At 34.1% G+C, this 26139-nt stretch overlaps 1 protein-coding gene across 2 annotated transcripts in view; it reads left to right on the top strand.

Moving 5' to 3' along the window:
- Positions 1–325: 325 nt before the first annotated feature.
- Positions 326–26139, top strand: part of cwo (transcription factor cwo) — a 39947-nt gene continuing 14133 nt past the window's right edge. For both annotated transcript variants that reach the window (XM_089634580.1, XM_089634586.1), the window contains exons 1-2: positions 326–929; positions 25196–25295. In XM_089634580.1, the coding sequence (XP_089490706.1) occupies positions 808–929; positions 25196–25295 (222 nt within the window). In that variant the 5' untranslated portion in view covers positions 326–807. The remainder of the gene's footprint in view (positions 930–25195; positions 25296–26139) is intronic.

Below are 26139 nucleotides of genomic sequence, written 5' to 3' on the forward strand. Positions count from 1 at the left end.
AATTAAAAGGGGATGTTGGATCACCTATTTATTAGTGTGTAAACTTCGTTACTGCTTTCAGTAACGTAGGTGCATACGTGTAACTGTCAGCTATGACATACTTTTCTCTAAGTTTTATAACAATGTCTTAAAAATATATCTCAAACCCCGTGAAGGTTTTTTTGTGGTCAGCAAGCCGCTCCGAAAGTGCTCGCGGGCCGCATCATAAAGCCACACGGACCATAGGTTCACAACCCCTGGTGTAGGCCATAGAATCGCTGGTATTTAGTAGCGATGCGATGCGATGTTAAAAGTAGGTAGCGATATCTCCAAAACGTGACGCGACTGGGTGATGTGGGGGGGCTCACGTGTTTCCGAGCGTGCCCGCACTCGGCGCACATACAGCATAGTGGGACATGGACACTGGCAGTGTGTAGTGACTGAACGTGAACTAGACTCGGACTGTGACAATAGTGTATAGTGTAGTGTGACAGCGCCTGCTGTAGTTGTAGTGGTAAATGTGTTGTGACGGCTCTCTGAACTCTGTCGTCGCCTTCGGTCTCGTTCCATCACAAATCCTGAAAACGATCCGCTGAAACATATCCCGACTCATTCCAAACATTCCGTTATCACTGAAAATTTTGTCGGTTTGAGACAGTTTTCCCGGGCGAAATGACAATTGGCGTAATCTATTTGCGACAAGGACACGGCCTTTTCGAAAGCAAAACCTGACGGAGCGACTATGTTTAGCCGCAAAGCGACTAGCAAGCACGTGTCCGGCTACTAGTGAATATTATTAGTGCCCCGCCGGGCCAGAGATAGGTGACAATGTCGGAAACTGCGCCAGAACTAGCATGCTCCACAGACAGGGCGGGCAGTGTGACCAGCCTGGAGCGAGAGAGGGAGGACAGCTCCAGCCGCACTCCGCAGCCAACCATCAAGTGTGAGAAGTAAGTACAAGGACTACCTACAAGGTACAAGTCAAGTGACAAGTGAATACACCACCAGATCACTCGGCACTCGGCGGTGGAAATGCGCTTATTTTAGTCTTTTCGAGTAACGTCAAAACAACCGACCACTATCCAGAAAACGTGACTTCACCCGGATGAGCACCTGTGGCGCGGCGTTGATTTCGTTACGAAAGAGCGCCACATTGTACACATTTTCTAGAAATACATACAAATCCGCGATGCAAATAATCATGAACGTTATAAATATGTGGTTTTAATTAAAACCAGTTCGTTCTGGTAATGACAATGTTTAACATTATTATAAATGATATTGACTAGGTCAAGTTTTATATGTACTTCTTTCTACGGCGTGCGGTTTAACCAGTATATATGTATTCACAATTTTGTAATTCAAAACTGCCGTTATATAAGGAAGAGTCGATATGTATTATCCAATTTTAAGTATTTTTTAAAATACATTATTCGAATTTCAATTTTATTTTCGTGAATGAACAAATGAAAATCTGGAAGTGGAAATTAATGCGCTTCCCGACGTCCGATCGAGTTGAAACTCGGCAGGTGGATTTTCAATGACAATGCATTCTACCAACTTTAGCTCGATCGGATATCGGGAAGTGGGTTAATTTCAGCTACCGAAATTTGCATTAATTCACTATCGAAACAAAAGTGAAATTCTATTTTATTTATTCGTCTATACGTATTTTTAAAAAAATCTTTGAAATTGGCTACTAACCGGTTCAAGAGGTGGCCCAACTAGGTCGACAACTGAAAATGTTTTTCAAAATTTTTAAATTTTATGGATTGATTTTTTTAAATTGCATTTTTTACATCAAATAAATGCTTTTCAGTCAATATAAAAGATTTTGTGACATAAGTGCTGAGAACAGAGCACAAAACTATTACAGCGCACACTGTATTGAGCAAGTTTGTTAAATAACAACAAACTTACAAAAAAATTCTTGGTGTTAAATAACTTTATTGATCGTTTTAGTCGAGTAATTTCGATGGTAATATTCCTATATCAGAAGAGATTTAAGAATAAAATTAATTTTCTAATTATATCACTAAACAATTTTTTTAAGCCCGAAGCGGTGTCTGCCATAGGTCCCGTACTTAATACAATGGAACAAAAAAGACGCGTTAAGAAAATGAAGAAAATGTTATTCTGGAGTCTTCAAAATTTAGTCTATTTTGTACAATATTTTCAATAGGTATGCTCAGTGTAGCTAATTTCCTGAGTGTCTAACTTTTTTTAAAGATTTATTTATTTACTAATGGACTTAGTCCAATTAACACATTAAATATTAAACGAAGTTAATACCAACAGTAATTTTAGATTTTTTTAAAAAGAAAAACAAACATTCTCGGGTTACGAATAACCTGACAATATTTGAATGTTACAATTAAATATGCTATGACAAAAATAGGTCACAAAAACAATACAGATAATGTCAAGTCAAGACAGGAACAAGGTTTTGATGGATTTCACTACTTGTGCCATATCAATATAAAATATTACTTGAGCGAAGTGATGCCTAGATTATTTTGACAAAAATCATCTAGGCTTACACCAAAAAATTCAAGGTCCTGACTTGAGTTGACAAATCTTACCATTCTGGACATTGGTGAATGGTATCCATAATTCGATTTGAGTGTTGATTGAGGAAAAGCAAATCGTTATTTCTGAGTATACAGGAAGGGATATTGAAAGGGATGAGTTGCAACAAAGTAGACGAATCAATCATACTGATAATAATTTTGAAAATGCCGATATGATCCTTCCTACGTTTTTCTACAGAAGAAAGATTTTATTTCAAGTTCATCGTATAAATAATCGCTTCTTTCTAACCCCAACCTCCAAGCAATTCCCCTTAAGAAGCGATGCTGTACGCATTCGATATGATTAATGTGAACATCATAGAATGGAGACCAAATAACGCAGGCATATTTATTTATTTCTAGATTATACTATATTCTAGATTAGGGTGAACCAACGAATTATGTAAACGGCGATGAATAGAACCGCTCGACCACGGAGTTCTTCAGACGCCTTGGAACTTGTTTGGTCATATGTAGGCATATTATACATAGTCAATGCTGAAGGCTAAAGGAAATATATATTCACTTGTTTTAAACTTATTGACACCTTGAATTCCTGTTTTAACTCGACCGTTTGGCATTTAATCTGTCTGTAAATTTGTTTGTTACGTTCCGGTTGCGGTTTAGTGGTACAGTAAAGGTTCTTTTTTCAGTTGTGTGATCGTCGTGTTTATTAATTAAGTAGGTAGGTATTTAAATACCTACGTACAAATCTTATTATTTCGTAGGAAAATTTTAGTTTTCTTTTAACATAAGATAAAATTAGAAACATACTTTTTTTGGACGCGAGGTCTTCTAACTGCTCACAGAACTACTAGTAGTTAATATATAAATTATAAATAATAATTATTAGAAATGCAAATGGTAAAATATTATTTAGTGAGTATTTTAATTGCGCTTCGCACCTCCCGTTCAACGCCTGCCATAGAGCGCCAATTTGATCGCAACCATTTTGGAATGCGTGGGAGCGGTTGGGTGGAGCGGCAAGTGGTAGGGCGGGGGATGGGGGCGCCACGCGCGTGGTCACGTTTGGCACAATGTGAAGCATAGCGCAGCCGGGCCATGTTGGCGGCGTGACGTCACGTCGCGCTCCGTACCGAGAGAAACCGAAACACGCGAGAGGGAAAGCGATACACCTAGTCAGAAGTGACGAGGCCGAACATTTGGGTAAACTTGATTCTTTTGATGATTATTCTTCCCGTTTTCACCTCGTGCCACCTAACTCCGAAAATAGTCTATTATCATTGTTGAATGGTTCTGTAATGCATAATCGGTCTGTCGACTGGGCGTTATTATTATTATTTCGGAAAAGTCACAATTCAACCGGAAAGGGACGCACTAGGCAATATAAAATCATGCCTGCATATTTGCATCATTGTCAACTTTTAAAAAATAATGAATGAATGAATGCAAATATTAGAAGCGGATTTTAACCCACTTACCGACATCCGATCGAATTGAAACTCAGCAGATAAACTCGCTGTCGATGACAATGCATTCTATCAACTTTTGGTGGCAATTACGTACACACACGTGAACATATATGTTTTTCTCTGAAATCGGATGACATTAGATCAATATACGAAATAAATGTCAGGCCCACCCGATCAGCATTTGGCGCGGTTGCCAGAGTTTCCGACTCTAGCTCTTGGGTAGGAAGGTTCAATACACAGTCATACCGTTTTTTTAAATAGATTTTACGGTATGATTTTTTTACTAATAAAATACAAAATTAGTAAGTAGAAACCTAATATGTATAATACACTCGACGTCACAAAAATCGCATATCTTCGAAAATATGTTTCAAGCGTAATTTTCCCCGAGCCCCGAGCCAATACATCTAACCCAAACAATATTGATTTTAATTGAATTTGCTTTTAACAACCTCTTATCAGACAATAGTTTAATTTCATAAACAATACAATTTTTTTGAGTAGGTACTGGACGTTAAAAAAATCTTGCGCTGATTCTCTTTAAAAGTGCCACAACTTGTGTCATTTTCCTGGGCTATAAAAAGTGCAGTCTAAGTCTAATGTAGGTCATTCACTATCCGAACGTTGAAGTGAACACGCTTAAATAATTAGCGCTAGAAAAAATCCTTAAAATGGACACCACTGATGACGAGGTGGTGGCACTACTGCAATCAATCATGGGATGCGACAGTGTGATGTTGCTCGGCAACTGAACTTGAGCCGTTTTGCCGATCGACTGGTTTTCCAACGGTGTCAAGAGACTGGTGGCCTCATCAGGAGGCGTGGATCAGGACGACGACGCTGCACATCCGGAGACGATCCAAAGGCGATCGCTTTATTCCCCATAAGATTTTGCAATAGATGTGATTTTTGTGACGCCGAGTGTGTTTCTATAAAAAATGTCCAAAACGATCCATTTCATCCTATATGAATTAATAGGTACGATAGTTTACTGCGCGTGGTTTAACTGAACTGGGTCCAGTGGACAAGCTGGTGATTTACAGCGTTTATTATCGCCCATAATCCCGTCGGTCAGACAAGCCGTCACCCGCTGCCGCAAACACGTCGCTCTTGGCTCTTGTGAAAAAATACCTTCGGGCCCGTTCCCACTTCCGTTTTCAAATCGGAGGCGGGTCCCGTTTTAAAAACGGACGGCCAATGGCCCTGTTCACACTACCGTTTTAAAAACGGATCCGTTTTAAAAACGGACCATACTCTACGAAAAAAAATAATTGTCGATTCAACAAAAACATGTTATTTGCTCATTATTCAGTAATGGTGCGCAATGGACGACGATGAAGCTCTTGTTATCATGTGGTACTTATTAAATAGAAGGAAAAAAGTGAAAAGAAAATTTTGAGTACACCCAATCATAGCCGAATGATTTTCTGTAGGAATTTTCCAAGTGTTAATTGGTGAGTTAAGAAGTGATGAACTAAAGTTCTTTAATTATTTTAGAATAATAATGAATGGATTTTTTATTTTTTATTTTTTATTATTTAACATTATAAATGATAACAATATGCAGACTTATAAATAATTTGTTCATTATTATTCTATTTCTCCATAAGTTGAGCTCCAGGAGCTCGTGTTTATGGGAGGAGTCTTTACATTTAGTTCTAATGATTTAACAATAATCAAAAACTTTTGAAATAAATACAAACATAATATTAACATAGGTACACAAATTAGAAAATTGTTTTTTTAAAGATAATTAAAATAATTCATCTTTTTACAGATTAAGTAAGCGTGAGGAAATTAAGGGTACAATATATCAAGAAAAATTTAGAAAAGTAGTTTTTTTTAAAGACAATCAAATTAATATATATTTTTTACAGATTGAGTAAGTGTAAGAAAATTAGGGGTACAATATATCATTATCCAATTTTAGGGACTTAATTAACTTTTTGAATTGTTCATAATTCACAGTTTCGGTTACACTAATTTTATTTTTGGACAATAATATATTGTACCATCTCACACCTAAATACGAATAGTGGTGCTGAGCCGTGGTCGTTCTAAGCATAGGAATGGCTATTAAGCCATTTGTTTTGAATCTATTGCTTATGCTATCTGAGGGGTGAATTTTATAAATAAAATATTCTTTATAAATTTGATATAAGGCGATTCTCTTATACAATTCTGTTATAGATGGTACATTAAATTCCTGAAATATCTCTAAAGTAGGGGAGTCATATGGTTTTCTAAGGATGATTTTTATAATTATTCTTTGAATTGTAATTATGGGCTGTAAAGAAGCCTTAAAAGCCCCTCCCCACCCAATAATCCCGTACTGCAATAAGGACTGAATTAATGCATAATAGACAATTTTGATAGTTTTCTTATTTAAAATATTTCGTATATTATAGAAAATATAGATAAGTTTTCTTATTCTTTCAACAGTGAGATTAATATGGTCTTTCCATTTAACATTTTTATCTATTAAGCTATTATTTTATTTATTTTTATTTATATAGCGCCGTTTTCACCATGAAAAATCACCTCAAGGGCGCTTAATGGCTTAAGAGAATGTCTATCACTTCCTTTAACCATCTACTGGAATGAGTTTCAGAGAGCTTAACATATCAAAATACAAAATTGAGAAAGTGCATTTGTCCTGAAGAAAGGCTATCGATATTTTAAAGTAAGAAAACAATAAACACTCAAATATTTTTTATTATGTGTTTATTTAACTAATACGCTCTTCCGTGCATCTCATTAAAGCTTTAAAATTTAAAAAAAAGTAAACTTAAATAAAATAAAATAAAAATTTTGATGTACAAAAGTTGTGTACACCAAGTGTTTTGTTTTTATTTAGTTAAAGATAAAATATTACCATACTCTTTCTTCGACCAGTGGTATTAAATTTTCGGGATTTATTTCCTTATCCATTATTGTAGTTTTGATTTATTTACTTAACAAAATAACCAAATACAAGCACGCAGCGTGCCTGCTTCCTTGCGACAGGGAGCGGGCGGGGAGGGGTCGGGGTTTGGCGGGGACTCTGCCGGAACGACTGGACGACAAGTGTGAACAGCTCCATACAACACTATGAGCGAGCGTGTGCCGACACGATTTGAAAACGGACGCGCTGCGTAGGCGAGCCATCCGACAAAAAATGTCGGATCCGTTTTCAAATCGTGTCGGACAAGTGTGAACAGCTCCATACATCCACTACAGCCACTAGGGCATCCGATTTTAAAACGGGACCCGCCCCCGATTTGAAAACGGAAGTGGGAACGGGCCCTTCCTGTGCTTTTGAGATGTGCACAAATCATTCTCGAGCAAAAACCAAATCTGATATGGAGTTTCTTTCCATTCGCATGCACTCACCCGTGAGTGGTTTATTTATGACTAAGGGCCCGTTCCCACTTCCGTTTTCAAATCGGAGGCGGGTCCCGTTTTAAAAACGGATGGCCAATGGCCCTGTTCACACTTCCGTTTTGAAAACGGATCCGTTTTGAAAACGGACCATACTCTACGAAAAAAAATAATTGTCGATTCAACAAAAACATGTTATTTGCTCATTCTTCAGTAATGGTGCGCAATGGACGACGATGAAGCTCTTGTTGTCATGTGGTACTTATTAAAAAGAAGGAAAATTTTGGGTACACCCAATCATAGCCGAATGATTTTCTGTAGGAATTTTCCAAGTGTTAATTGGTGAGTTGAGAAGTGATGAACTAAAGTTCTTTAATTATTTTAGAATAATAATGAATGGATTATTTATATAGCGCCGTTTTCACCATGAAAAATCACCTCAAGGGCGCTTAATGGCTTAAGAGAATGTCTATCACTTCCTTTAACCATCTACTGGAATGAGTTTCAGAGAGCTTAACATATCAAAATACAAAATTGAGAAAGTGCATTTGTCCTGAAGAAAGGCTATCGATATTTTAAAGTAAGAAAACAATAAACACTCAAATATTTTTTATTATGTGTTTATTTAACTAATACGCTCTTCCGTGCATCTCATTAAAGCTTTAAAATTTAAAAAAAAGTAAACTTAAATAAAATAACATAAAAATTTTGATGTACAAAAGTTGTGTACACCAAGTGTTTTGTTTTTATTTAGTTAAAGATAAAATATTACCATACTCTTTCTTCGACCAGTGGTATTAAATTTTCGGGATTTATTTCCTTATCCATTATTGTAGTTTTGATTTATTTACTTAACAAAATAACCAAATACAAGCACGCAGTGTGCCTGCTTCCTTGCGACAGGGAGCGGGCGGGGAGGGGTCGGGGTTTGGCGGGGACTCTGCCGGAACGACTGGACGGCAAGTGTGAACAGCTCCATACAACACTATGAGCGAGCGTGTGCCGACACGATTTGAAAACGGACGCGCTGCGTAGGCGAGCCATCCGACAAAAAATGTCGGATCCGTTTTCAAATCGTGTCGGACAAGTGTGAACAGCTCCATACATCCACTACAGCCACTAGGGCATCCGATTTTAAAACGGGACCCGCCCCCGATTTGAAAACGGAAGTGGGAACGGGCCCTCACCCGTACACGTCTTTGAATGGCTATCTCTTTCTAATGCTTTCAGTTCATTCAGTTATGTATGATGTTATTTGTAGCCATTTCATTAAATCACACAAATTCGTTGTAACTGTCGTGCGTTTCGTTATTATAACGCGCTTTTGTATTTAGGTATATCATAGCATATCATTGTACTATTTTTTTATTTATGGGTATTTTCGCCAAAGTTCGTGCATTGCGGTTTAGTCGTATCCCACGACTTTGATATTTTCATAGTTTGATGTATGTATGATGAGTATTGAAAAGTTTTATATTTTTAATAGGAACATTTATTAATTTACTGTATTTAGTCGGTTAAATGCGACTGTCGGACCTGTATGTATTTTTAATTAATTAGTTGGATCGAGAAGGGTAGTGTGTTTTACCATGCCTCAACCCTAAATTCAATTCGGCAGCTGCCCCCTTAGACAAATCGATTTACAAAAAAATAAGGAAAAAAGACAAAACTACAAATATGTTTTTTAATAATAAATTTGATAAGTTTAGTGTCAGCTGAATACAGACGTTACGCATCGTTTCGGTTGGGGCCGGACTTCGACCTAGGCCTGAGGTGCTCCGGCCTAGAGCTTTAACCTACGGGTAGGCGGGCCTCGGCCAGGAACCGAATTTTTAATTATTTAACATTAACCCCACAGGAGGCCCCGATTAGAAATAAGTTCCTAAGACATATGTCATCTTTGGGGATGCTGTGAAAATGGTACATGTTGAGGTCACAGGACTCATAGAATAGAGGAATTTTCCATAGGGTCCCAACGTCAGAGGGGCCCCAGCTAGGTGCCAAAATGTTGCACGTTTAGGACAAAGTCCACAAAAAAATTCACATTACGTTTACACGTAAGCGGAAAATGTTGCCTTTGAAATGGTGGATGACTTAGCTAGGCAGTGGTATAACTCGCGACGCGTTTGTGGGAATCCGACGTATTTGTACACTCGGCTACTAGCCGGTTAAGCTGATACGTTTTAAAGTTTGAAAATATACGAGTATGTAATATTATCAAATTTGATTTACTTCATATTATTTCCTTTCAGTAGGATGTTTAAGTGAAATATCTTTCGCAGTGGGTTTGCGAATTCAACGTGATACATTGTACGCAAAGTTATAATTATTAGCACGTTTACGCTCTGGTGTTGGCACCCGTGCACCCTCGGCCCCCGCCCCCCGCACCACGCCCCAAGTTAGCCAACTACCTACGCCACGTCAGGCCACACACCACCCTGAAGAGTGGTTTATTTATGACCCTGACGTCATTCAATGTAACACAAGGATTTTTTATTTATTGTTATCAAGTTTACTTTGTAGAACTCCTTTCTGTTGTATATATTCAAGAATTTTTAATGTTCAATTTATAAAAAAGGTTTATTTATAAACAAGGTCTGTTGTGTAATTATTATTACGCGTGACAGGTGTTTCGTCTTTTGAAGGCATTATCAAACTGTGGTGGAGCTACGTATAGACGATGCATTTATATTATTTCCTTAAAGGAACTTATAATGAAAATATATTGATTATATTAGCTGCTAGCTGACGTGTACCCGGCGTTGTTCAGAGGTATGGATGGTCTTGAGTAAAGTTTTGTATTAGCTGCTAGCTGACGTGTACCCGGCGTTGTTCAGAGGTATGGATGGTCTTGAGTAAAGTTTTGTATTAGCTGCTAGCTGACGTGTACCCGGCGTTGTTCAGAGGTATGGATGGTCTTGAGTAAAGTATTGACCAAACAAGTATTTAACCCTACATTTCGTTTCACTTGATCTCTAACATTTGTATTTACGTATCTCCCTTTCAAACCATCTTTGAACGCTTAGTACGGAGCCCTAAACACCCGCATTCCGAATTTCTACCGATTTATACCATATCTCCCTTGAACACTTAAAATTTTTAAGCCCTTAAATAATATATATTATTTTTTAATGTAATCTCTGTACATTTGCCGAGCCGACAATGTAATTATATGAAATTCCTTCGATAGAAAAAAATCGCACAGTTTGCTCCGGAAATTATTTACGCATCTGCTTCTGTTATTTAAGCCCCCGCATGCAGAATTTCTACTGATTTATTATTTTAGTTTCTCGTTAAATCTTTAAGTTTTTATGTTATTACAAAAAAATAATATATTTTTGAAGATAATGTCTATACATTTGTTATGCCACAACGTTGATTATATGAAATTCCCTCGACAGAAAAAATGGCAAAGTAAGCTCCGAAAATTATTAAAAACACGTTTTGTTCTGTTATTTAATATTTTATAGGCATGAAAAAATTCACAGTGCATCTTTAAATGCAACTAAAGCATTTGTCGAGATATTTTTTCTCTATTTCAAACAGGTCGTGTTTTTTATTTTTTCCGATTTTATGTCCGGGTTAAATCTTCCCCGTAGGAAAAACTAAACCCTTCCACACACTCTTCCAAAAATGATCATCTAATCCATCAACATTATGCAAGTGCATTATATAAGCAAAATAAATACAAAACAATACAAGAACAACACGTCAACTCACCAGAGATCAAATGGGAAAATAATTCACCGACTCCAGATATTTTCATATCAGATGGTTCGGCTCGGTAGAACTCCTAACAGGACCTATAAATCCTACTGATCCCTCAACATAAATATTTAAAAAAATCTTTCGTTATCCTACATGTATTTAAAATGATAAATTTTTTGATAGATCTAATACGACTAAATTTTTAATGAGAGAGATAGGTATAATGCCAGTAGCCGAAATAACAAATTGTAATATTTTTATAGTCTGAGAATTCCAAATTATTTTTATCTCATTTCCTAAATCTGTGTATTTTCTTATTTTTTCATTAAAAGATTTTTGAATATTACAGGAATTTGGAATAGCGACATCGATTGATTATCATGATTGTGCCTAAATGTATACTCGGACGGTGCTAATATAGAACATCCCGATATCATATGTTCTATAGTTTCCGGAAAAGCCAAACATTTTCTACATGAATTTGATTTGTATCTTTGATTATATGCTTCCTATAATTTTTAGTATTAATGACTCTATCCTGAATGGCAAGCATAAATCCTTCTATTTCTGCGCTCAACTCTCCAATACTCAACCATTTGTTTGACGAAAATTTGTCAACACGTTTGGTTGAGATAATTGAAGTGTTTTGCGTTGTAAAATTTTATTTGACCAGGAATCTAATAATTCCTGGTTGGGATTTATAAAAATATTGGCATTCTCGTCGTATAAATTTAAAGGTGTAATATTCCTATCGGCCTTGCAAATTAATTTGTGCATTTCTGAGCTATGAGCTTTCCTACGGAAAAAAGTTCTTATAATTTCTACCTGATTATGTTTCAAAGAAGTTATTTTGACTCTACCTCCTAAATTTCTAGGTAAATTAATTCGTTTTCGAGCTGAATTTGGATGATGGCAATTAAACTTTGTTAGCGTAGTTCTAATTAATCGTTCTAAGTTATCTAAATCTGTATTGGACCATTTAATTATGCCAAATGAGTACGTTAATAGAGGTGTTGCCCAAGTATTGATGGCTTTTACTAAATTTTTAGCAGATAGATTGCATTTTAAAATTTTCCTGATCCTAGTTTTAAATTTAATCCTAATATCATTTTTAATACTAGTATGGTCTAATCTATTTGATTGTGGGTATCCTAAATACTTATAAACCTCATCCCTTTTCATATTAGTAATTTGGAAATTTCTCTATATGGATCGTTCTACATTTATCTAAACCAAAAGTCATTTTGATATCATCTGAAAAGTTTTTAACTACCTCGATCATTTTTTCTAAAATTTGTTCAGAATTCGAAAATAATTTTATATTATCCATATATAATAAATGCGAAATTATACTACTCTCCCTTGTGTTACCCTTAAGTTTTATTCGAAACTTGCTTTTAATTAACATTTTAGATAGAGGATTCAATTCTAATCAAAACCAAAGAGGACTCAATGAGTCTCCTTGAAAAATTCCTCTTTTAATTGAGATGCCCGGTATTACTATTTTCTTACCTTTTAAATTGGTATGTAAATTGGTATTCCAAAAGGACATAATCTTTTTCAAAAAGCTTATAATAATGGGGTTAATTTTATATATATTCAATACTTTGATCAGCCACGAGTGCGGGACACTATCGAAAGCCTTTTGGTAGTCTATATAGCAAGTATGTAAATTACGTTTTCAAGTTTGAATCTGTTTTAAAATTACAGAATCAATAACTAATTGTTCTTTACATCCCATATATTTTCTGCGACAACCTTTTTGTTGTTCAGATAAAATATTTTTTTCATCTAAATGAGTATATCTATATTAAATCTTTCAAGCAAGAGGTTAAAATTTTATATTGTCGGTAAACATGTAATGGGTCTATAATGAGAAGGATTATTAATATTTTCGCTTTTAGGCAACATATAAGTAATACCCTTGGTTAGAAAATTTGGAAAATTTTGCGGTTGAATGACAAATTTTGAAAGATTGTTTGCCAAAAGAGGATTTAAAGTAGTCAGACGTTTCTACCAAAAATTATGTATCCAATCACAACCCATGGCTTTCCAATTATGAGTATTTTTAATAATTTTGGTTAATAATTCAACCGATATATCAGAAAAACTATTTGTTCAATGTCTGAAAAATTGAGTTCTTCATTTTCTATCCAGGGACTTGACTCGTTATGTTCTATATCTTTACTCAAAATTTTAGTCCAAAAATCGCACATATCTGATTCAGATGGCAACGGAATATTATTATTCGAAATAATATTTTGTTTATCGTCAAGTTTGGAATAAAATATTTTTTCATTTTTCTGAAATAATCTATTATTATATTTTTTACTATACGTATAATAATATGTTTTAAGTCTACTAGCAAAAGCTGTAAAAAGGTGTAAAAACACCTAATTTTTTTTTTAATAAATCCAATAAATCATTGATTATATTTTAATTATTATGACTATCAATGCTATAACCAAATTTTCTCCCAATTTCATCTACATGTCTCAAAATTTTCCTACTTTTTTTTCCATTTTTATATTCTATTACTCTAGCTATGTTACTTCTTAAAAATACTACATAATTTTCAAATCTGATCTGCCATTCTGGTTTACTATAACTATATGATCTATCATCAGAGGATAATTTTTTTAAATTTTTCTTTATTTTTATTTTATTTTATTTTTTTTATTGAAATAAATAGTTAATACATATCAACAAACAAGTCCTGCTAAGCCAATTGAATTGGCTTGTCAACAGGTGCTTAAAGTTTAGTTTCATATACATTTTTATATGTTATAATTTACATCTTATATCTACAGAACCAACAATTTTTTCATACAATTTTTCATACATATTAAAGTAAATATTTTTTTTCCGATAGCCAATTTTTCACTATATATTTAACCTTATTCATAGATTTACATTGCTTTATAGTGTCAGGTAATAAATTAAATATCTTTGGTATGTTGTATTCAAACGTTCTCTGTCCGTATTTATTATTAAATTTCGGAACTATTAACCCGTCATTGCGCGTGAATCTAGTACTGTATTTATGTTCTAATTTTTTTTATGCTGCGGGGTAAATATATATTGAATTATGATTTTTTGCCATAGAATAGCCTTAACAGGTAAACTTTTGGCACTCTGAAACAGCAACGGTGTATTATGTCTCTGTTTAAAAATATTAGGGACGACTAGTAATTTTACAATTGCGTTTTGTACAACTTGGACTTGGACCTATAATAGATTCTGCCATTGACATATAAATTATTTTAAGTGTTTCAATTGATAGGAAAAAATTTAATGTGTACATTCTGCCAGCAATTGATCTGAGTCTTTTACAGGATTTTTTAATATGTTTGTCCCATTTGAAAAAGCAATCTACTGTAACACCAGAATAGACATATTCTGTAACTAATTCTAAGCTTTCACATTTACAAATAGTCGGGATATTTTTATGGATGCAATTAAAATTATGAGAAATTATATTAGGATTAAATTGAAATCTGGCATTAGGTGATCTTATATGCATAACTTTGTTTTTTTAGCATTTATTAAAAGTCCTGCATCATGTGACCATTTACAAAGTTGATTAAAGTCAATTTGCATGAGTTCAATTGCAATTTTTAGATCTTTATGTGATATGACCAATGCCGTATCATCTGCAAATACAAAATGTTTAACAAAAGAGAAAAGTTTTTTCATTATAGTTACATAAATTATATATAGTGTAGGTCCCAATATGGAACCTTGTGGAACTCCTGCAGATACATTCTTTGTTTTACTAAAAGTATTATTTATTTTGGTACATATTTTTCTATTTCTAAGATAATCTTTAAATAAATTTAACACATTTCCTCTTATTCCAATTTTTTCTAAGGTTTCTAGCAGTTTTTTAGAGTTAATTGTGTCAAAAGCTTTAGAGTTATCGATAAATAACACAATAACATGTAATTTATTATTTAATTCCTAACTTATTACAAATAGTAATAGCACTAGCATATACTATTGTATGAAGATCAATATCATATTTTCATCATTACCGTTTTTTAATTTAACATTTTTTAAGCGCTTCCTTTAACATTCATATTTACATATATCCCTTTCAAACCATCTTTGAACGCTTCCTACGGGGCCTAACATATATTAAAAAATTCACAGAGTTCTTTAAATGCCCTTCAGGCCTCTGGCATATTGATCGTAACATTTTATTCCGTACGTTATGCCGTCAGAAAGTCGGAGAATTTATGTGTATTTCCGCTTTTCAATAAAATCCAAATAAATGCAATATTTCTGAACTTACCCGAAAACTAAAAAATATTTTTGAAATAAACATATAATTTTTTAAATTTTGAACAAAAACATTTAATGTTTAAAAAATAGCCCACTTTTTCGTCTAAACACTGAACTGAAATTACTGATAACGAAAAAAAACATATATTTTATTAGACAAATGTATTATAATCATTACTGTCACCTCACTTTTTGTCGTTTCATACAAAAGTAATTAATATTAAATTCAAAACAATTTCATGAATTTTTCACAAATTGCCGTCGGAACCTTTGGTTTCATAGAGGTGTGCATTTTAATTATTCTGTGGTTAACTTCTACATTTAAATATAAAGCTTGGTGTTTTCTCTTTTTAGCGTCGTTTAGTTCATATTTCTAACTACGAAGGTAAGGGAGACAACGAACAAATTGACCATGCGGGTAATAGCTGTTTGTTTCCTAAACCGAACAAATTAGCCTGTCGAGTTAAAACATTTGCGGAGAGATTTTTCCTCTATTTCAAATAAGTCATACTTTATTAAATATTTTCTCTTACGTCTATTAATTGTAATTCTTTTTTAATATTAGCTTGCTTCCGTAACTTACATATCTCCCTTTCAAACCATCTTCTTCTTCCTTTTGAATGCTTACCACGAAGCCTTGAATATAGATGCCAAATTTATGTCTATTCGTCCTATATCATTAAGAATATGGTTAATAGACTTAAAAATCGCTTGGCAAATGGAGTCTAGAAATGGTCGAGTTAAGCGCAAAAGTGATTATATTTATTTTTTTGAAGAAAACAAATAAAGTTACAAAGTAAATATAAAAATAAAGTTAGTAAGTAAATAAAGTTACAAATAAGAAACAATATCTTAATCAAGGGAAACTGTCACAGATAATCTTAGCCGTAAAATAGCGTTAAATAGGAGCATTCGACATAGCTCAAAACGACATGGACCTTATAAAAAATGATTATATGATAATCTCCTTACCTTAATGCTGGAAAAACAAAATTCTTAACCTTCAGTCTGTCAGCTGCAACCCAAACTACCAACAACCAGAAGATAATAATTCACTCCTGTCTGAGAACTTGGTCTTCCTGTAATTGCCCAATTCTGGAAGAAGTCACCCAAATACAATACCTGGGGGTCATCATCGATCAACATCTTCGCTGGGATCAGCACTTAGCCAGTCTAATCCAACGCATCCGCAAGCTCTCTTATGCTTTTAGAAATCTAAGAAATATTCTTACCACCTCAGTTCTTAAAACTGTATACTACGCTCTCTGCCAATCCCTACTAGCTTACGGCATTATAATCTGGGGTGGCTGTGCACAATCTATCATCGATCCTCTACTAAAAGGCCAAAAAATGGTAATACGCGTCATTAACAAGCGACCGACAAGATACCCCTCCACTCGACTCCTCATAGAGTATAAGGTCTTAAACATACGACAACTCCACCTAAAAAATTTCGCTAATACATTTCCTGTTCTAATATAAAAACAAAACTCTCTTATAACACAACTCACGGTTGTCAGGAGCTAGGAAGAAAAATTGTCTTTGAGCTGACTTGGTATGTAGTGAAGGTACTTTGTAGTGACCGTTGGTTATTGTTCTTTTGGTGTACAGTAACCAACGGTCAGTACAAAGTACCTTTACTACATACCAAGTCAGCTCAAAGACAATTTTTCTACCTAGCTCCTAAAATCTTTAACTTTATCCCTGAAAACCTAAAAACCGTGAGTCAACCCCGTCAATTACGAAATGGATCCTTACACACGGAATACATTACAACTACAATACCCATTCATTCTACACCCTTATCAATTTAATCACCTTTCAGACAAAACATAATATTTCCTTATTTCCTAACTTAGCGGTATATTATGTACATAATTAATTAGTATGATCTATATACTAGTAATTTCTCAAATTTTTCATCTTCTTATAATTCTCTAACTTCTCCATCCTCTTCTTGCAACCCAAACTAGCTATACGTCATTTTTCTTCTTTATATTATAATAATGTATAGATTCTATGTATGCAAACTGTAAAAATCACCCGCCATAACACAGGGTCATCCCTAGCATGGAGGGTGAAATATCACAAAAAACCACATGTACTCTCTAAATCATGTATCAATAAAATAAAATAAATAGTTTAGAAGAACTAGCGCACAAACACAGACAAACGACAAAACAGACAAACTACAAACGACAGACGCGGATCGTGACTTTTTAATACTATTTAGAGATATTTATTTGTAAAACCTTTCTTCTGGGAAAATTACTCTGAAAATAAATCTGGAATGTTTTTAAAAAACATTTATGTTTGATATATGATATATATTATGTGAAGTTCGGGAATTTACCAAATTGGGAAATTTTTATTTTTATGAAAATAATTCTTCCAGGAAAATTTTATTTATTTATTTAACGCCCAGAGGGCTTTTACATGGTTGGTAGTATAATTTTAATTTGACAAATACTTTCAAACAAAAAAAATAAGAATAAAATTACATCTGATAAAAGCTATGTAACAAGTTATACAAACACAAGAAACAAAAACAGAAAATTACAGCTATTTGTTGGTTTACATGATGTGTTTAGGAGTATTGTTGAAATAAATGTTTTAAATGATCCACAAAACTTGCCAAGTTGGTATGGAATATGTCAACATCACCCAAGTAATGATTTCCCATGGTGTGAATTCGTTGTATCGGAGAGTGGGCAATGTAGTTACGCTTATGTGTGCTGCTGTAGAATATTGTATTTTGTCGTGTTGTTACTGTGGGTGTATGTATGTTTATAAGTTGCAGGAGTTCACAACAGTCGAATTTAGAGTTAAGTATTTTGAATAAGAACGTTAAATCGTTTATTTTACGTCTATCTTCTAACGTATGTATTTTTAGATTATTTAATAAGAAATTGTATTTTAAGTCTTCGAAAATTAGAAAATGTTTGATCGGAAAATTAGTCGGTAAATGTGTCGGGAAAGTTTAATAATAAAATAATTTATTTTTTTGATTTTGTTATTAGAAGTTTGAAAATTATTTAAATTAGGAAAATTGGACAGTGTGTATAAGTTGAATTTTTTTTTCAACGGTTATTTTTATTTTAATAACAGAGGGCGCCACTTCCGTTTACGACAATACTAAACTGTACAGATATTATGATAATAATACAAACAGATGACAGAATATTTCATACAATATTTCATTCAAAAAGATTTTCAATATTTTCAGCCGAAGATGATATTTATATAATAAAAAAAATTGTAACGTTCCCTTATTCTATCTTGACTCTCTCAGTCCCCTCTAAAAATGACTTCCAGTCCTCTTCTTTATTCTGATGATTGCTTTATGAGATAGGTGTTTTACTACCTAAGTAATTTTTTATTTTTTTTAAAGTACATTTTGATTTTGCTCACGCATCAATTGGGGAGGCAGATATGGGTACCGCCGCTCTGGGAACCATTTATTGGACAACCAACACCTCTGCCATATGTCCCTCCAAATGGTTCGCTACGTTTGGTGACTTGGAGCAGGGGTGCCCGGGTTCATGGGGTGAGGTTTGGCCGAGTCTTGGGCCAGATCGGGAGACACTGGTTGAGGGAGACCTTTTGACCCCTCCAACGGGAATCTATCGTCCCATCGATCGCCCTGCACTGCTGTGGGAGAAAAGGATTCATTCGTCCGTCACTCCTGGAAACCCACCTTCTTTTCCTTCCCAGCCCTCATGCCTGTTTCCTTCCCTGAACTTCCTCTCTTTTATTTCCCTAAAAATACCCTCTACATAGCATCCCCAAGATGAAATAGGCCTTTATTTTCCTCAGGGCCTCCTATGTGAAGCGTAAAAGAAATCTGTTTTCAGGCTATCGGGAAGTAAATTATGTAATGTGTGTACTCGTATACCTTCATGACCTTTACTGAATTTGTATATTGTCTTATTTACTATTAATTTATTATATTATTTTATGTAGAGTTCATGTAGATAGTTGTGATGTTTTATTCGTGTGTATAAATCTGTTTTTGATTTTGTAGATTAATAGGCATACGTTATATTTTTTGAGTTTTCCGATTTTCAGTATGTCCGTTTCGTGGTATACCTGTTTGGTGGAGGTATTTGGATTATAGTTAAAAAGTTTTTTTAATTACTTTGATGTGCGTGTTTCCCCGTAATTCTATTAGATAATTTGGATGGGATTGGATCTAACTAGAATATAATCCCCTCTTTACTCGTGCTTGATAAAAATATAATTTTTAAAACGCCGTTTTTGTGAAAATCACCTCTAATTTTGTTTCCTTGACAAGTTGGTAACGTGGGTAATGTTATTGTACATTCCAACCCTACTGATTACCCTCATAAACCCCACAACCTTTTCATCCTCAAAGATAGATCCCTCAATTTTCGGTCAGAGTATGGGAACGTTGCCAGTCAATCCAAGGGTGCTATGCCTCGATTAAAGGGCTATACCATCAAAACCGTTTTTTTAAGAAAAACATTCCCGGGTTACGAATAACCTGACAATATATAAAAAAAATATCCTACTACTACCACAGTAAACGAAAAATGTTGCTTGTATTGTGATGAAGGACTCAGTCTGCCGAGAAATTGAACACACTACGCCTTGGATGGGACCCAAACGCGATGTCAACTCAGCCACCGACCGGTGTTTTAACAATAAAAAAATTAAAAAAACTTCCTCACTTATTCGAGTGAGAATTATTGTACATTTCATCTTTCCTCGCCTTTATAAATTTCATGTGCTTCACTCCCCAAATTGTACTTTCTGTGATCTAGAAGTAGGAACTCTAACTGACATATTTTTTTGGTTGTTTTCCCCTAAACAAATATCCTAACTTCTATTAATCCTCATCTAAAATAGGCTCCCCTCCGTTCAACACCTCAAATCATCCAAGTCTGAAATCGACTCAAATCTTCCACATAATTATGAAATTATCTCATTTAAATCAAATGAATTGACGAGTATAAATTCGCCTTACCATTCTCCATAATTAGAAATGATGGCCTAAAACACCCTTGAAGGGCCTAGAAACATGATAAAGAAACGGACATAATATTTTCATTCCCAGCATTTGATTACATTTTATTTATGGACTTGTTTTTCTACCTCAAGCTACTGGAGATTTTTTTAATGAATGTTTTATGGGACAATGAGGTTATTTTCGACTTTTCCTTTGAATTGTTTCATGTTTTTTACAAGTGCACATGCAAGTTTTCATTTTTATAATAATAATTACACCACTGGCACTGTTTTCATAAAATAATATTTTTCTCCTTTCGCTTTTTCAATAAAGGAATTATTTAACATTTTGTTTGTAACACGAGTACGCGACATGCTTATTCAATATTGTGTTATATTAAAAGTGTGTAGGTTTCCTATATAAATAATATTCCGAAGGCTGAGTCTGTTATATTCAAACCCAATAACCACGTAAACAACCGGACATTATGAAACGTTCAAATAATACAAATTTAATTTTTCAAGTACGAACAAAGTAGGTAATACTTTTTACGTTATTTATTTTTTTTAATTGGGAAACAGGGTGTTCTAAGATTTAGATTTAGCTAAACCCATAGAATAAAGAATAACACTAGAAGTGCCTTACATGCAAATTTGAATGGAAACAAATAAAGTTCCATTTATCACAAAACACTCGCCTGACGTCGCGTCGTAGATCTCCATCCCATCTGAATTTCGTAAACACAGTTTTGTGTTGGAAATTTAAGCCTCGATTAGGCAAATATTTGGATCACGAAACACGCTTACAAGGCACTTCTTGTGTTATTATTTATTTTATGGGTAAACTAATAATAATAATAATAACAACGAATTCATGAATTTTTACTTAATTTTGTGTAACTAAGACATGTAAAATAAGTAGGTAGGTACCAACGTATTAAGAATATACATATTTATGTATATACAATAAAAATAATGACGCTTTTATGGCACAGAGTAGTAATTCATTATGTAATGTTATTCTTTTGTAGTGATGAGGTACTATGGTAAAGTGTAATTCAGTACGATTTATTGTTGTCCATTGAATGTTAAATTATTATGGCACATAGCAATTGTTGCAGTGATCAGGTACTCATGGCACATAGTTATTCAGTGTGTAATGTCTATTGTCGTCTTGTAATTATGAGATCCTCATGGCACTCAGTAATTCAATATGTAATGTCTGTTGTCCCGTTGCAATGATGAGGTTTTCATGGCAAGCAGTAATTGATTATGTACTTAATTTTAACCTTTTGCAGTAATCTAATAGTATTAGTATCTCAGAGCCTGAACATTTTTGATTGTTGTAGACGGAAGTGGTGCCCTCTGTTATTTTTCAAAAAAACTTTTGCAAACATTTCGGACCCATTTTCCAACCAATGATTTTTCGATTTTTTTCATATTTTCCCAAAAGAATTTTTTTAAGAAAAATTATTTTTTTCCCAATATTGATAATTTTCAAACTTCACATAATATCAAAGAGATAAATATTTTTGTGTAAATTTACTAAACCATTTTCCGACCAATTTTCAAATATTTTATTTCCAATTTTCCCGAAGAATTTTTTTCAGAAAAATAAAAATTTCCCGACATTGATAAATTCCAAACTTCACGTAATATCAAAAAGATAAATGCCTTTAAAAAATTTAAACATGAAAAATTCCCAAACCTCATGTAATATCTAAAAGATAAATGGTTTTATTAAAATTTCCCGACCTATTTTACGAGCTTAATTTTCATTTTTCAAATTTTCCTGATTTTTTTTCCAGGAAATATAAAATTAATTTTCCTTAGATAGAAATTTACAAATTTAACATAATATCTGAAAGGTGTCTGAAAAAAATTCGGAATAATTTTCCCATAAGAATTTTCTCAGAATTTTTTTTTCCAATATCAAAACACGAAAAATTTACAAATATCGCATAACAAAATCAAAAAGATAGTGTCTTACTAAACAAATATTGAAAAAGTCAAATGTCAATAATAATAATAAATATTGCAAAGAAAGAATCTAACTTATGAACCCAACTTCATGTACGACGATATTCTTGTCGCGGTTTTTCTGTCCCGGTGAGCCACTGGATCGCCCGATATTTTTTTTGAATCGGTTCCTTTCGAATATTATAAAATACGAAAATTTGAGCTGTGCCTATGAAAAAAAATGTATCTAAAATGATGTTTTATATGTAAATAGTATTTTTTAATGTCAGAGCTCTCAAACCGATTTGGTTAAGAATTTCTGTAAAAATGCGCAAATTCGGTAAGCAATCTTCATAAACCTAATGCTGTAAGACACTGCGCAGAAAAGTTCCACACTGAACTGCGCTGCAGACCGTTACCTTAATAGAACGAACTTAATTTTCTGCGCAAGGTCTTTCAGCACTCGGTTTATGTCGATTGCTTACCGACCCGTGGGATAACGGGCTTAGTAGAAATTAGTTTTTATTCGTCCAGTGAATTTCAAATGAACGAAGTTATACAAGATACGTATATTACGTAGGCATTCACAAATATTTTTATTTGGATAGAAAATGAATAGATACCTATGTGACAAGTAAATTTTTGCACACATTCTAATAATTGCTGTTATACATACAAAGGGGCAAAACTCTACTATAAAAGAACTTGACTAAATTGGGCGAAGCCCATCAAATAGTCGCCTGCAGGGCCTTAGGTACTACTACGGTAAATAGTAATTCGGTATGATGTATTGTTGTCCTGTTAAATGTGAAATTATTGTGGCACATAGTAATTCGATGTGCAATGTTGTATCGTTGCAGTGATGAGGTTCTCATGGTACACAGATATTCGGTGTGTACTGTATATTGTCCTCTTGTAATTATGAGGTTCTAATGGCACGCAGTAACTCAGTGTGTAATATTGTCATATTGCAGTGTAGAGATCCTTAAGGCACACAGTAATTCAGTATGCAATGTTATCATTTTGCAGTGATGAGGTACTCTGCCGTAGTAAGTAAAAACAGTGCCTTCCTCGAGACTCTCATGAAATACACTGGTTTTACTTACCACGGTAGTACTACAGTACAGGATAATTCAGTCTGACGTATTTTTGTCCTGTCTGACTATCATTGCACACGGTAATTCAAAATTCAATGTTGTCCTGTTGGAGTGATGCTCTTATGGCACACAGTAATTCATTATGCAATGTTATCCTTTTGCAGTGATGAGGTACAACGGAAAAGATTACTAATTATTATGGCACATTCGATATGCAATGTTGTCTTGTTGCAGGGATGAGGTTCTCGTGGCCCACCGACCGTTATTCAGTGTGTAATGGCTGGTATCCTGTTGCAATGCTGAGGTTCTCGTGGCATGCAGTATTTGCATGACATGTAATGTCATTTTGTATTTTGCATCTGTTGGAAGTTAACTTGAGTACAATTCTCCCGTCTGGAACACATATTACAATATTCATGCTCTAGCTATTAAAAATACAAAATAAATAATAATTGATTTCTAAGATTAAAAATGGGTATTCCAACATTTTTGTTGAACGACAACACTCTTTTAAATGATCTGAAAATACCTAAATTATCGGACAGAAGGATTTTCCCTGAGCTGGTATATCTATATACAAAATTCTTAATGATGCATTTGATGGCCCTGAATTGCTGGTATTGATAAGCTTTTGTACTCTATTACTTAATTCTTCTAGAAGTCAGGATGTATTTCAGCGCAGATATTCTGTGACTAACTACCATAGGTACTCCTAATTGCCCAGAATACTAATGAAGGGAAATAATTATGCCTAGTCAGTGGACAGTGAACATCTTCAATTTATCACTAAACAAATACAAAAAATTGTTACTGGGGCAGTGTTACGTATCTATAAAGGGTTAAAAAAAATACCACTGTAATTTTAACTATTCCTATGTAAAAGCTCCTAAAAAGGGTGTTAATAATAAAGAAAATAAACTATCATAGAACATAGTAATTCGATATTTGTCAATTTTGTCCTATTGCAGTGATGAGTTTCTCATGGCATACAGTAATTCAGTACGTAATGTTGTACTACTGCAGTGATGAGGTTCTCACGACAAACAGTAATTCAGTATGTATTGTTGTACTGCTGCAGTTATGGAGTTCTCAGTAATTCAGCATTCAGTAATGTATGTTGTCCTGTTGCAGTGATGGGGATCTCATAACACACAGTAATTCAGTATGAGTTGTTGTCGTTTAGCAGTGATGAAGTTCTCGTGGTACGATGGTACACGGTGATTCAGTATGTAATGTTCCTTTGCAGAGATACTCATGGCATACAGTTATAATTCAGAATACAATGTTATCCTTTTGCAGTGCTGAGGTATTACAGTTCAGAGTAGTCCATTGTGATGCAATGCTGTCCCGTTGAATGTGAAATTATCATGGCACGCAGTTTCCTGTTACTGTCCTGCTTCAGTGAGGAGGTTTTCGTCACATCACACAGTAATCCAATATGTAATGTTTGTTGTCGTATTGCAGTGATGAGTAATTCAGTGTTTTATGTCTGTTGTCGTGTTGCATTGATGAGTAATTCAGTGTGTTATGTCTGTTGTCATATTTCAATGATGAGGATCTCGTATGACACAGGAATCATATGTGATGTCTGTTATCGTGTTGCAAGGATGAGGTTCTCATGGAACACAGTCAATCAGGACGTTATGTCAGTTGTCCTTTTACGGTGATGAGGTTCTCATGGCACACAGAAATTCAGTATGTAATGTCTGTTGTCCTAATTCATTGATGAGGTTCTCATGGCACCCAGAAATTCAGTATGTAATGTCTGTTGTCCTATTTCAGTGGTGAGGTTCTCATTGCACACATTAATTCAGTGTGTTATGTTTTCCTGTTGCAGTGATGAAAGCGAGGCGAACTACATAGTGGGGGACGGTAGCGTGGACTTCTCCACGGATGTGGACTTCCTCAGGACCACCAAGCAGTCCGGCAGCAGTAGGGTAAATATTTTACATACATAGTTCATGGCTTATTCTCATTACACTCATTGGCTTGTCTAACACCTTAATCCAGAGGTTCCCAAACATTTTTTTACCTCGTGGACCTCTTACCGATTTTTTTGCCGTAGACAAAAACAGATGCCTCTCAATAAACAATTTCCACAAGATTTAAATGGGGGTCCTGTATCCCACCTGTATCGTGGACCACAGGTCGAAATCGACCCCTGTCCATACATACCACTATGGAGCCTCTGCCTTAAACCCTTACTGATATTACAATTTTTTTTTATTTTTATTTTTTTTTTTTTTATTTATTATTTAACATTATAAATGATAACAATATGCAGACTTATAAATAATTTGTTCATTATTATTCTATTTCTCCATAAGTTGAGCTCCAGGAGCTCGTGTTTATGGGAGGAGTCTTTACATTTAGTTCTAATGATTTAACAATAATCAAAAACTTTTGAAATAAATACAAACATAATATTAACATAGGTACACAAATTAGAAATTTGTTTTTTTAAAGATAATTAAAATAATTCATCTTTTTACAGATTAAGTAAGCGTGAGGAAATTAAGGGTACAATATATCAAGAAAAATTTAGAAAAGTAGTTTTTTTTAAAGACAATCAAATTAATATATACTTTTTACAGTTTGAGTAAGTGTAAGAAAATTAGGGGTACAATATATCATTATCCAATTTTAGGGACTTAATTAACTTTTTGAATTGTTCATAATTCACAGTTTCGGTTACACTAATTTTATTTTTGGACAATAATATATTGTACCATCTCACACCTAAATACGAATAGTGGTGCTGAGCCGTGGTCGTTCTAAGCA

This window comes from Hesperophylax consimilis, chromosome 1 (genome assembly GCF_061612785.1).
Source record: "Hesperophylax consimilis isolate HC1 chromosome 1, BYU_Hcon_1.0, whole genome shotgun sequence".
NCBI classification, from domain to species: Eukaryota; Metazoa; Arthropoda; class Insecta; order Trichoptera; family Limnephilidae; genus Hesperophylax; species Hesperophylax consimilis.